Source organism: Rattus norvegicus, chromosome 1 (assembly GCF_021556685.1).
Source record: "Rattus norvegicus strain SHRSP/BbbUtx chromosome 1, alternate assembly SHRSP_T2T, whole genome shotgun sequence".
Classification (NCBI taxonomy): domain Eukaryota; kingdom Metazoa; phylum Chordata; class Mammalia; order Rodentia; family Muridae; genus Rattus; species Rattus norvegicus.
Window position 1 is genome coordinate 41,765,634 of NC_141534.1, and position 13,280 is coordinate 41,778,913.

Genomic DNA, 13,280 nt, shown 5'->3' on the forward strand with positions numbered 1-13,280 from the left:
GTTGAGAAGCCATCACCAAATGCTCTTGGACCTCCCAGCCTCCATTATGTGAATGGAATAAACTTTTGTCAAAGCAGCAGGGGGGAAGTGGACTAAGGCTGTTGTCCTGCAGGGTTGTAGAAAATTTTTGTGAGATAACATCTACCTAAAATATAATAGGTGTCATTGGTTGTCGGTAAAGGCTGAGAAAGCAAAAGGCAGGAGCAAATTGACCACCGCCCAGGTGTGTCGGTTCCACATGCATCAGCCTGGCTCAGCAGGGGTCATTCGGTGGAGATACCAGTGCTTGCTCAGGAGATACTTGGTATTTGCTCGGGTTGAAAGCATTCCGTGATTATTTTCTTCCTGTGCCGTAAATTCATGGGAGAGGCTTTTGTCCAACAATCTCAAGACTTTATGGCCCTACAGCCCAGAGTCACGTAGTCACTTTGAGCCATACAGTCACAAAGCGGCCAGGCCCAAATCCAATATGGCTCCCTACAATTGATAAGTAGCTTGTGGTAACTTTAGGCCCAAATTATTATAAACTTAGGTCATTTAAGGACAGATAAGACCAGCATGGAACCTGTCTACCCTGAAGTAAACATTGGCTTATGTCCTTGAGGAAAGCAGAAAGATAATGAGGCCTTAAAATCCCCCAAATCTAACCACAGGTCTGTAGTAAGAGGTTTCTTCAACCTTCATTGCCAGCAGCCGTGGAGTTGTGGCTTCTAGAAGAACATCCCAGTTTTCCAGATATTGATCTTTCACAAGCACCCCGATGTCCCTTTACTGGTATGTACCCTGTCATAGCATGTATTAGCATGCAATGATTCTGGCAGTAATAGATGCACATGGGTGTTGAGTTTTAGAATAAGGAGCCCACACAGTCCTCCATGGTATGTAGTTGGCCTGTGTTGACCACATAATCTTAGTGGGAAGACTCACATCTTTCTAAGTCATTAGGATCACTGATATTTTAATGAAAGATCTACAAACAAGAAATTAAAACCAGTGTTTCATTCTCTTAGGCTCAAGGGCAACGCTTAATTCCTTTTGCTAATATTATTGTTATTAAAATTTATAAGCCATTTACAATTACAAAATGAGACTTCAGTACAGTATGTTTCAGGGCGTGGTTCCCAAACTGGTTCTAAGTGGTTTGCTATTGGTCCATGGTGAAATGAATACAGAAACAGGAGTAGATATTTATGGGTTTTGAGGAATTTGACTGTGTCACTAGACCCAGAACAGGATTCAAGCCAGTCAGAACATTGTCAGACATAGTGACTCACAGTGACACAAGTCACTTGCAGTGTCTGTACCTACAAGAGCACAAGTGGCTGTGTGGGAAAACAAAACCAGGCCATGCAGAGTTAGGGGTGGCTTTTGAGAATCATCTCTACTTTTGCAGCTGTGGCAAGAGAAAGAGCCCACAGCAATCCTGGGTGAGGTTATGGAGTCAGAGTTACAATCTGACTCTCCACTTGCTTCCTTGGCCCATTGCTCATAGCAGTGTATTTATAAAACTAAGCCTAATGCCAAACAAAACGAAGAGTATAGATTCCATGGAAGGGTAGGACCTTGGGAGAACTGGGAGACAGTTGTTTCTTTGTTCACTGTGGAAATCTAACAAAACTCATGGAAGTGTCTCTCTGGAGGGAGAACCGTTGCTTCCTATGATCTGAAATCTCTGTTGCGGCCTGTGCTGGGGAGAGATGAAAACACACCCAAATTTCTCTTCCCCTCTCTTCTCTGCCTTTTCCTCTCCTCTTCTCTCCCCTCTGCTCTCCTCTTCTTTCCTTGTCTGTCCGTGTCTTGGTACTAGTGATGGAATCTAGCACCTTGTAAACACTCTGAGCTAAGTCCTTAGCTTTAGACCTGAACTTTTCTATACCTGTCTCGAGGAACCAGAAAGAAATAGTGTGTAGACAGGCCCATCCATTCATTGACTTATGACATTATCATGCCTTAAGCATTGTACTTGTTCTTGAGGGTACTCGCAACAATTAGCTGGGTCATTGTCTTCAAGAGCTTTCAATTTAGTGGGAGAGGGATGACTACTAAACTCTGTCATGAATGAGATATAGGAGCCATTATTTGTCTCACAGTCATAGCAAGTAGAAAAATCAACGTGAGCTCCAAACTTTCTATCCTTGTGAATATATCTTCTGCTGGGATAATGGGCCAATAAACACACACACACACACACACACACACAACTTCCAAGTAGGCAAAAGAAAGAGGAAGAAAAAGAAAGAGGTCAAGGGCCAAAGGGTATTAAAACAAGGCCTATCTGGTGAAATAACATCTGAGCAGAGACTGGATCGCATGAGGCTTCCTTGGGTAACATGTGATAGACAGGGATGGTGGCCATGGACAACTATGAAAGCAACATCCCACTCTGATTAGGCTAGTCAGGAAGGACTTTGTCAAAGCTACAAGAACAGAGATAGTGTTGAAGAGGAATGAAGACCAGCAGGTCACCAGGTCGGAGTCACAGGGAAAAGCAGGCTGAAAATGTTTCCTGTTGAGAGTCATGTGGGCAGTGACTTTGAGAGGACACTAGAACATAGAGCAAGAGCCAGTTCTATCTAGACAAGTCTGTGCACAATGCCAGGTTGTCTGAACTGTAGCCTGAAGGGAATGGAAACTACAGGAGGCATTGTCAGCAGAGTGTGTCAGCAGGACACGATTGTATTTGCATTTAACAACCTCTGTGGAGAAGCAAGGGCAGTAAGGCAGTAATGAAAGAAATGCATTCAGGACTGAAAAGCCAGAATAGGCAGATCAGGAGAGGGGAGAGGTCCAAGAGAGACAAAGACAAATCATTAGGATTCACTTACTGCTTGGAGCTTGGGTTTAAACCCAGGGCCTTTGTATGCTAAATAAGTGCTATACCACTGAGATACACACTTCAACACCTCTTTCGCTCTTTCTTGCTACCTCTATCTGGAAGGATGTTGCACGTGATCTGTGTCAGTCCCTTGGGGTTAAAGTTGCTTGCTGGAATGTTTATATTGGTGGAAGAAACCTCCAAGTGACTCAGTAACCAGGATGGACTGAAGACGATCTGGGCTGCACCTTAGAGGCACACTCTGTCAACAAAAGTGCTAGGCATGTTGTAGTCTCTGGAGTGGCCTGGGAGATCAGTTCAGTTAATGGTGACCATGATTCTGTAATCTTAACAGAGCAGAATAGATGATCAACTCTGAAGGGTTGAAGTGGATCACATACAATAAGAACCAACAGCAAGGGGCTGGGGATTTAGCTCAGTGGTAGAGCGCTTACCTAGGAAGCGCAAGGCCCTGGGTTCGGTCCCCAGCTCCGAAAAAAAGAAAAAAAAAAAAAAAAAAAGAACCAACAGCAAGTATGGTAACAGCCCCAGACAGGGAGATGTGGGACAAGTACCATTGCTAAGATGGGTTTTGTTTAAGGCTGTGGTGGTCCTTGTACAATGCTGTCATTTTACCTAAACTGCAGCTTCCTGCCACTTTTACTACCATCTACCTGTCACAGGCACCCCACAGTTGTATATGTGCGTCAATAATTGGTTCATGACAAAAGTATGTTGCTTATTGTGATGGTGGTTTTAAAAAGTATTTGAAAAACACTGGGTTGGAACACTTTTTACATTGCTGAGAATATCTGGCCACAAACATTCACTCTATGGTTTTTGGGGTTTTTTTTTTCTATTAATAAATTGATAGAAGTGCTCATCTACTTTAAACATATTTGCCAGTGCCTCTGCACTGAATGTCTATGTTATCCATCTAGTTCTGGGACCTGAGACCAACTCAGTCTTGTTGTGGGGTGTCCATGACAGGTAGATGGTAGTAAAAGTGGCAGGAAACTGCAGTTTAGGCAAAATGACAACATTGTATAAGGACCACCACAACCTTAAGCAAAACCCATCTCTGCAATGGTCTGTGTCCTTCTCCTTATCTGGGGCTGTCACCATATTTGCTGTTGGTTCCTGCGCCCAAGGATTATTTCTACAAAGCAGCACACGAATTATTTCCTATCCTTCTTTCAGAATTCCCTCCTTACCTCAATCTCTTTGAGTCTGCCTACAGGTTTTTCCATTCACTGCTTCTCCAGATTAACTCATCATCTTTGAAGAATCTATTTGTTGTGTGACTTGACATAAATAATGAGCAAGGGTTAGATCATGTGTAGAGCTGGGAATCACCTACCACGATGGGAAAAAGAGCTCACAAAAGCCACTCACTGACAGGCAGCAACAGGTGGGCAGTTGAGAACAGGAGGGAGTTTCAACAGAGACCTCAGAGAAGAAGGATTGGAGGTCAAAATGACCCAATGTGGCAGGAGTCAAATTCAGACAGCGTTGAAATGCTAGTAAGGACTCCTGTGACAGAGGTTAGCTGGCAACCTTGTTGAAGGCCTTTCCAGTAGAAGGGTGGTAGCCGGATTGTGGCGAGGACTCTTCCAGCACAGAAAGGGGAGAGGGGGAGAGAAGAGGAACCCTTGTCTAGACAGAAGCATCACTTCCTCTAGAGACAAACTTTTTTTTCACATCTTTTTTTGTCTTTTCTTTTCTTTTTTTCAGAGCTGGGGACCGAACCCGGGGCCTTGTGCTTGCTAGGTAAGCGCTCTACCACTGAGCTAAATCCCCAACCCTAGAGACAAACTTGAACCTTGTTTTACAGAGAGGGACAGATATTCTATAAGTTGGAGTCACAAGACTAGGAAGGGTATTTACACCTTGTTAAAGATATGCATCCCTCCACCCCACTCCACCCCACCCCACCCCACCTCAACTCCACACCTTTCCTCTTGTATGGACAGTCAGGGAAGCATTTTTATGGAGACAAAATTTTAGACCTTCAATTAATGACTGCTGCTATTTTTGCAAGTTTGCAAGTTTTGCCAGATTCGTTTTGGAGTTTCTGACTGCATTATAGAGTCAAAGGCTTAGAGTTAGAAGTTCCAAACAGATGACACGGAGATCAAAAAAAAACCTGTACTGATATATGGGAGCATCACTGTTGTCCTTAGTTTTTCTCTGGGACCTGAAAATATTCAGCATTGTGGTCAGAGACCCAAAGCACAAATTAGATTTCTGCATTGTTTAAGGTGAAAGCTAAACTCAAAGCCAGTTTCTTTGGCTATCACAACTCTGAGAAAATTAAAGTATATGTATCTCTATTAATTCCCCCTCTGTGTGTGTGTCTGTCTGTGTCCTCTCTCTCTCTCTCTCTCTCTCTCTCTCTCTCTCTCTCTCTCTCTCTCTGTGTGTGTGTGTGTGTGTGTGTGTGTGTGTGTGTGTGTGTGTGTGTACACAGCTTGTGTGGAGGTCAGAAGAAAATGCTCAGGAGCTAGTTCTCTCTCTCCATCACGTGGGTTCCAGGGATCAAAATCAGACCATTCAGCTGGGCAGCAAGTATCTTTACCCACTAAGCCATCTTGCCAGCCCAAGCACTCAAACATCTTATTACTGGCATTTTTACTCTAGGTAAGAACATTATGTTTAAGTTTGTGGCCTTGGGCTATAATCAGAACCTCCCCAAGGGAGATCACCAGGTGTTAGGTAATTATGATGATATAAAGTCTTTAAGGAGTAAAGAAATTTTCATCTGAGCATAAACATTAATATAGCATCTATTTCACTGGGAGGGCAAAGAATGCCCCAAATCACTTATTAAAAATCCTATTGAACTTCAGACATAAAGATTATATTCAGATAAAAGACCTATATAATTCCAGAAAACAAAAACACCTTCACCCAGGTCAAATATCAAGGGGGAAAAATCCAAAATCCCTCCCTTCCTTTCTCTCCCCCTCCCCTCCCTCTCTCCCCTTCTCTGTGTGTGCATGTATGTGTACATATACATATATAATATGTATGTCTATACAATAGAGATGAGAATAACTCGTGGTTTTGCCAAGTTTGCTATCAGTTTTCCCAGTGTGGAGATCAGGCCCAGGGCCTTGCCAGTATGAGGCAAGCACTCTCTAAGGCTGAAGCCTGCCAGCTTAACTAGTCATTAGCAAAAAGGATCCAGCCTGGGAAGAATTACTTTACTCCCATACATTTCAAAACCTTTGCCTTAGGAAATATGCAAATCCTCGTTTGAGGTGCCTGTAGAGACCTGGCTGTGGGGCTTTGTGTTTCCAGTGTGGAATGAAGCATGTACTCGGGAAGATAGGCCAGTGGGGTTTACTTCCAAAGACAATTAAGTGCTGGTTGGAAATATGTATTTCTAGAGAGAGGGGCACTGTGATAATTTAATCCCCATTTATACGTCCAAGTGACTCATTACAGGCCATGCAAGGAACCCATCTTCTTACTGAATGATATCTGTGCTTTTTGTCATATTTGAAGTCTCAAGTGAAAACTGAGTTTTAACCCCCTAGGACAAAACATCCTGTGCAGGAAGAAAGAACTAACTTAAGGATTCTTGAGAAAGAACTTTATGAATTTTCATGATTTCTTTGAAGCCCTTCCATAATGACTGACTTCATTGTTCAAAGTTTCAGAGCAGAGAGCTCTGTTTGCCATACTTCAGGATCCCAACAGGCTTCAAAATAATTAGCATTGCAGGGTTTCAGCACCAGATCCGGACAGACACGTCGTACAGTTTCTCCTTCGTCAGTAGCATTTCAGTTGTTTTTGTTCTGATTTTAAGTTCTGGGTAATGCAGTTGGTTGAAGCTGGTCCTAAGAACTTGGCAAGGAACCAGCTGTCCAGAGAAAGGTCAAGCTCATTGGGTGGGGATGGGGGTGGGTGGCACAGCTGAGTGCTGAGCTCCCTCCACTTCCTCCTTACAGACACCTTGATTTTGTGAAGATGCTCACCTCTTGGCTATCGCTTCTTGGATTTAAGATAGTCAGACTACAAGGCTCTGTCTCCAGGAAATATGTTTCCTTTATTTCTGATAGGTTCTAGGTTTGAAGAAAAATTCAACATAATGCGCACTTGGTCTATTCTTTCTCTGAAGATCTGATCTTTTAGTTTGAATCCCTTCTGGCAAGAGGAGTTCTAGGCCTACCTCAGCCACTAACCATATTGTGTAAAGCCCTCTATATGATCTTTGGTTTGTACTTTTCCAGGTCCGATGATGTCCTCCCAATGAGCTGCTGGCATGGAACTCTGGGAAAATCCCCTCACATTCTTGCTGGAAAACCCCACATAGGGGAACAAAACACCTGAGAACGTGGGTAGAACAGAAGTGCCAGCAGGTGATGCAGGGCCCTACCTACTGGCTGCTTCTTCATTTTTCTATCTTCCAGTGGAGAATCCCACCTAGACATTCTCTCCACTGTAGAAAATGCTCAGAGGAAGCTCACCTGAGGCTTTCTTTTCCTCTGAGAGCTTCAGGGAACCTTCACCAGCTTGTTTTTTAACAGCCTTAAACATTAGTTATTTCCCTCTGAATGCCTTTGTGGTTTCTTTCCGTTATCTGAATAGAAATGAGTTGTTATGTACAACAGGAGTATGTTAGTGTCTCCCTGTAATTTTACACACACACACACACACACACACACACACACACACACACACACACTCTCTCTCTCTCCTTTCTGTTTATAATTCCCCATCCCACCTCTTAGCCCTAAACGTTATAAGCTCATTCATTCGTAATTCTATTTGGTTGTATGATGTTTTTCAAGTAAGCAGCCAATGCAGCTGCCTTCCTGGGGGAGGGGGGCGAGGTTGTTCAGAAAGGGCCCTGGGAGCAAAGCTGAATGAGCTGGGAACACAACAAGACATTTTAAGTTCAGCAAAAGTGAAAATGCTCCAGATCTTGGTGGCTTTAGCCCCTCATCCTCTGGGCTGTGCAAGCCTTCAGTGTCCAGCTTAGGGTGAAACAGGAGCTTGGAAAGAAAAAAAAGAAAAAGAAAAAAAAAAAACACTGGAATAATTTTTCAGGCGCGGTGATTGCCTGATTGCACAAGCATCACCTCATCAATTTTCTTTCCAATCCGACAGAGGAAGTGGCATCTGTGGTGGTCATGGCGTGAATAGGAATGTGTGTTAGGAGCAGCGGGGTGGGGCCGAAGGAGAGGGGAGGAGACACTACCAGCCATCCTGGGAGAGCCAAGATGAGAGGATCCCACAGCGCGGTCATTTCCCACGACCTTTACCTGGTGGGACAGAGCTGATCCAGACTGAGGGAGTCGACAGATTTCGTGCGCCCCAAGGTTGCTCGAGAAGCACAGTTCGCGTCTGCAGGGCAAGTGACGCGGACGCCCGCCTAGAGGACCGACTGCCCCTGCCACCCAGACGATCCACGCCAATCTTCTCCCTGGACTACACAGCCCCTCGCCGGCCTGTTCCCGGGCACAGATTCTCCACCTCGGACGACTTCCAAGCCTAGGGCGGTCTCTGGGGCTGGAGCATCGGGGTCCTTGGAGGCGTCTTTAAGGCTTTGGTCTCCGCCCTCCTCCCTTCTGCCTCCTCCCTCCTCTAGGATCCAGTGGCTAGGAGCGCGGAGCAGGTGCGGGCCGTCGTATGCAGCTGCCCGGGCCGCGGAGGTAGTGGCGCGGGGCGCTCGCCTGCCCCTTCTCCGGGCCACTCTCAGGGCTCCGGCGCTCGGGGACATGTCGGTGGTGACCGGCGGCGGTGAGGCGGCCGGCGGGACAAGCGGAGGCGGCGCGCGAGTCTTCTTCCAGAGTCCTCGCGGGGGCACCGGCGGCAGCCGGGAATCCAGCAGCCACTCCGGCTCCTCAAGGGAGGATTCGGCGCCGGTGGCCACAGTGGCAGCCGCTGGGCAAGTGCAACAGCAACAGCGCCGCCACCAGCAGGGAAAAGTGACAGTGAAATATGACCGTAAGGAGCTTCGGAAGCGGTTGGTGCTGGAAGAATGGATCGTGGAGCAACTGGGTCAGCTGTATGGCTGCGAGGTACCTGAACACTGGCCGGGAGGGTCAAGACCTCTTCTGCCCCTTTGTGCCCACCCGGGAATTTTCCGTGGCTCTGGGTCCGAAGTGCGCGCCTCAGCTCCTGGGGACCGAGCCCCGGGAGCGTGTTGCTGCTTGATTTCTCTCCCCGGGGTGCCCGCTGGCGCCAGGGCGCAGCCTTTGGGACACCCGCTGCCTGGATTCAGCTACCTGGTGCCAGGAGAGCTGTGGGATCCATTGATGGGTAGGAAGAGGATTAGGTCCTTAGAAGCTCGGTGCTTTCCTCGGTGTTTCCGGAGCTTGTCTGTACAGCTCTAACAACACCGAGTGGAACTAACCTTGGGTGGCTCGCTTTGCCTGCGCCCTAGTAGAGGCTGGGGAAAGGAGAGGGCTTATTGAGTGCCCGCCCAAATTTCTGTAGCTAGGAAGAAGGAAGGAGTGGAGACTGGGGATCTCAGACTCTCCCTTAGCTCCTTAAATTGTACATCATAACCATGAGACGTGAGACCAGCACTCCCTCTTTTTCATCCCCCTTCGATGTGAGTCCTCAAGAGTCTTCCCCAAGAGGCACACATTGGGCTTTGTGGCAGCTTCCTTTCTTTCCCAAGCTCTGTTACTCCCACCGACCGGCACCCAGGAAAGCGTCCAAGAGTGTCTAGGCAGATGATACACACAGTACCCCTCAGATTTGCCTGCCCAAGCTTCCGCTGCTCCAACGGCACACGGTTTCCTACAGTTCAGGGTCTGAAGTTTGGCACACATACTTGATGGAGGGAGAAAAATGACCAAGGTCAAATGATTTCCCAAGAGTCTTTAAAACCAGGGGTTCTCAATGAAGTGTTCTATTTCTGTTAGTGGAGAATGGTTTGGGAGGATGTAAGTGTGGAGAAGATTAATAATTAAGAATGCAGTTTCAAAGTTAAAGCTAGTTTTGTGTTCTTGCAACTATTGGGCTTTTGGGGGGAGGGAAGGGGAGGAGAAAGACAGATGAACTCGCTGGCTTTACCAATCCATGTAGGCTATTCTATCTTCATATATTTTATGGCCTATTGTGAATATCTCTTTTTTTTTAATTGGATATTTTTTGTTTGCATTTCAAATGTTATTCCCTTTCCTAATTTCCTGGACATAGCCTCCTATCCCATCCCCCTCCTTCTATAAGGGTGTCCCCCTCCCCAACCAACCCCCTCTTCCCACTCCCCCACATTCCCCTATACTGGAAGGGTGTCCAACCTTGGCAGAGCCAAGGGCTTGTCCTTCCATTGGTGTCCAACAAGGCCATCCTCTGCTACATATGCAGCTGGAGCCATGGGTATGTACAGTCTTTGGATGGTGGTTTAGTCCCTGGGAGCTCTGGCTGGTTGGAATTGTTGTTCTTATGGGGTTGCAAGCCCCTTCAGCTCTTTCAGTCCTTTGAGTATATATTGTCTTTAGCATTCATATTGTACAAGGCAACATGATACAAATACTGTTGTATTCTCCATGCTGACTATCGATGAATGGTTGTGACATAATGAAGCTTAATTATATAAGCAATAAGCTTGTAAAATATTTTTCTGGTCTAGCTCTCACAAAAAGTCCACTTAGCTGCATAAGTAAAAATTGGCAAAATTGAACATGGTCATGGAATTTGTTTTATTAGGAAGATATTGAAACTCTTTAAAGAAACAATGTGTTTGATTTATATGGAATTCCTGCCAGATGAATGAATGTGTTCAGTCATCCCTCTATAGAATATAATTAATTTTCTTTTATTTCCTGTTGGCTTTGGTAGTCCATTTTGGGTTTGAGAAGGTTTAAGTTACAAGAGAAACTATTGTTGACATTAACAATGCTTCATTAGAGGTACCCTGGGAAACCAGCAAGGGCTCTACCTGCTTAGCCTGACAACTTAGGCATTTTGCATAATCTGTAGAGTAGGTTGAGGGGGTTGGGAGTGGAACATTGAATGTCCACTGCATTGAACATGTAGTTTAGATCCACATTTCAAAGGGTAAATATGACCTTGAATCTTTTCCTTGTCTCTCCCCCTCCCTCCTTGGGCTTTTAGGCCTTTGACCATAACAAACAACTAGAGTGTTTGAATGGAGCTTTTGTGGTGAAATTATATAAGATATTCTGCATACATTGCAGTGTGTCAGTATTCCTCTTCTACTCTGTCAGCCAGAGGAGTGTTAACAATGAGTACTGTATAATGGCAACTTTGCTAACTAATAAAGAAATAGGTGGAGCACTAGACAGCCATGCAAGGCCTCTTCCCACCTATTTTTCCACTGAGGGGGCTCCAGTTTTAGTGGTAGCTTCTCTCTTCTGAGTATCTTTTCTTGCTCACCATTTCCAGTATCATCAACCTTTGGTTCATGACATGGGAAGGGCCTACTCTGCCTTATAGCTTTGAACCTAATAAATATGAAGACTGGAAAGTAGCCTTTTAATATTTAAAATTGGAAATTGGTTATACCTTTCAAATGTTTATCGACACAGCAAGCCAACTGGCTAGATAGCAAATTTCATACCAGCAGGAAGCCCGTGTTATCTGCTGAGTTGTGAGTTATAAAGAACATATACTTAATTTCAGAAGGACTTATACCAGACAGATCAGCAGTTAGATGAGCTGTCCTTCTGAGGATGGAAATTAATTTTCTTTTGTAGGGCACAAAAGAAGAAGAGAGAAAAAAAATGCACAGACCTGGCTGAGGTTTTTATGTAGAAATTTTCAGGGCCTGGTCAGTTAGTTTGACGAATATTGGAGTGGACATTTGGGGAGCCCTGGTTCCATCCTCGGTGCTTTTAGGCACTTGGCAAGCACCTATTCATTTCCCATTCACACCAATTCATTTCCTATTCACACCAATTCATTTCCTATTCACACCAAGTCTTTTCTGACTCACACCAATTCATTTCCTATTCACACCAATTCATTTCCTATTCACACCAATTCATTTCCTATTCACACCAAGTCATTTCTGACTCACACCAATTCATTTCCTATTCACACCAATTCATTTCCTATTCACACAAATTCATTTCCTATTCACACCAAGTCATTTCCTATTCACACCAATTTGTTTCCTATTCACACCAATTCGTTTCCTATTCACACCAATTCATTTCCCACTGGCTCTTGCTGTCACTGTTTTACAAATAAGGAAACAAACTCAGAACAGACTAGGGGACTTGGCCCTGCTCACATAAGTGGAAGGGGATTGTTTGAGAGCAGTGTGATTCTAAGACCACCATGTAACTACTGGGTACATCTCTAACTCTGTATGGAGCAAAGGTTATGTCTCAATGTTGAAAACTCTATTTATTAATCTGATAGACTTGACTCTAAATGTGCTCCGTCCATCTGCTTTGATAACTATATCCCTATGATGAGTTGCAAGGATAAGGGTGAATTTTGAGTTCTCTTATGCCCAGAGCTTTGAGCTGGAAAGAACTTGAGAGAATCTTCTTCAAGTCCACTTTGGCCCAGTCCTACTTGGCCATAGGTATTCAACTCTATGTACTGCCAAGCTTTTTGTCCAATGTGTAGGTTCTGGGGTTCAGTTTTAATAGCAAGTGTCTTTCCCCACTTAGCAATCCTATCAGCCCATATTTAGGCTTTGTACACATCTCATTTTCTTTCTATGCCCATGTCTCTGGCTCATGTCCATCCAGAAGGAGCTTGTTCATTCTCTGGAAGCTTCTTGACAATCAATGAAGGAATTCTGGTCACACAGAAGATAAGCTAAATGTTGGAGGCCCATTTAGTTCCAGAAAGACTTCACACAAGTAACATGGCAGGAGCTGAGTCCAGGGGTATGACCATTAAATCCTGCAATGATTGGTATGTGTTTATTGCCCCCCTTTCTCTCTCCCTCTCCCCCTCTCAATCCCCCTCTTTTTAATCTTGTGGAAAATCTTGCACAGTGAAATTCTGAGTGAAGAATTTGATTGTAACAGAATTGTTAGGTTAAATCTGGATTCATATGTAAGGAATTCTGTTTTAAGGCATTTCTGTATCTTCCAAACTGCTTTTAAGGACATTTGAAATCTGGAATAATACTGTCTTCCCTGACAAGGGAGGCAAGATGGTTTACTGATAAATCATGTCATTTTCGTCCAACCTTGCCCCACCTTAAGGTAACATTTGTATTTCTGGTTTTGCAGTTTGGTTTGATTTAGAAATTAAGACCAGTTGCTAAGCACTTATTGAAATGGTGGGGAATGCTAGCCATGAACATTCTCATATGTTGGCTTGTCCTTTACATTTGAAGTCCTTTTGCTTTAAGTGATTGTCTGAGCTATTGTCCCCTCCAATGCTGATACTCCAGGCAAATGCAGCCATGTCAGCTCCTACCTGGGCATCTGGGATTTAAAATCAGGTCTTCATGCTTTCTGATCAAGTGATCTTATTCACTGCTGCCAAGTCTTCATTATTTGAGTTGACTGAC

The 13,280-nt window shown here is 44.7% G+C and overlaps 1 protein-coding gene and 1 long non-coding RNA gene across 3 annotated transcripts in view; one reads left to right on the plus strand and one right to left on the minus strand.

Annotated features, from left to right (window-relative positions):
• Positions 1 to 8,337, minus strand: part of LOC148006925 (uncharacterized) — a 28,597-nt gene extending 20,260 nt beyond the window's left edge. Inside the window, exon 1 of the long non-coding RNA XR_015645093.1 lies at positions 8,089 to 8,337. This is a non-coding gene — a long non-coding RNA (uncharacterized LOC148006925). The remainder of the gene's footprint in view (positions 1 to 8,088) is intronic.
• Ppp1r14c (protein phosphatase 1, regulatory (inhibitor) subunit 14c) overlaps positions 7,941 to 13,280 on the plus strand; it is a 113,468-nt gene continuing 108,128 nt past the window's right edge. Inside the window, 1 exon segment of one of the 2 annotated variants that reach the window (NM_133425.3) lies at positions 7,941 to 8,847. In NM_133425.3, coding sequence (NP_596916.1) covers positions 8,545 to 8,847 — 303 coding nt within the window. In that variant the 5' untranslated portion in view covers positions 7,941 to 8,544. 2 annotated transcript variants of the gene reach the window in all.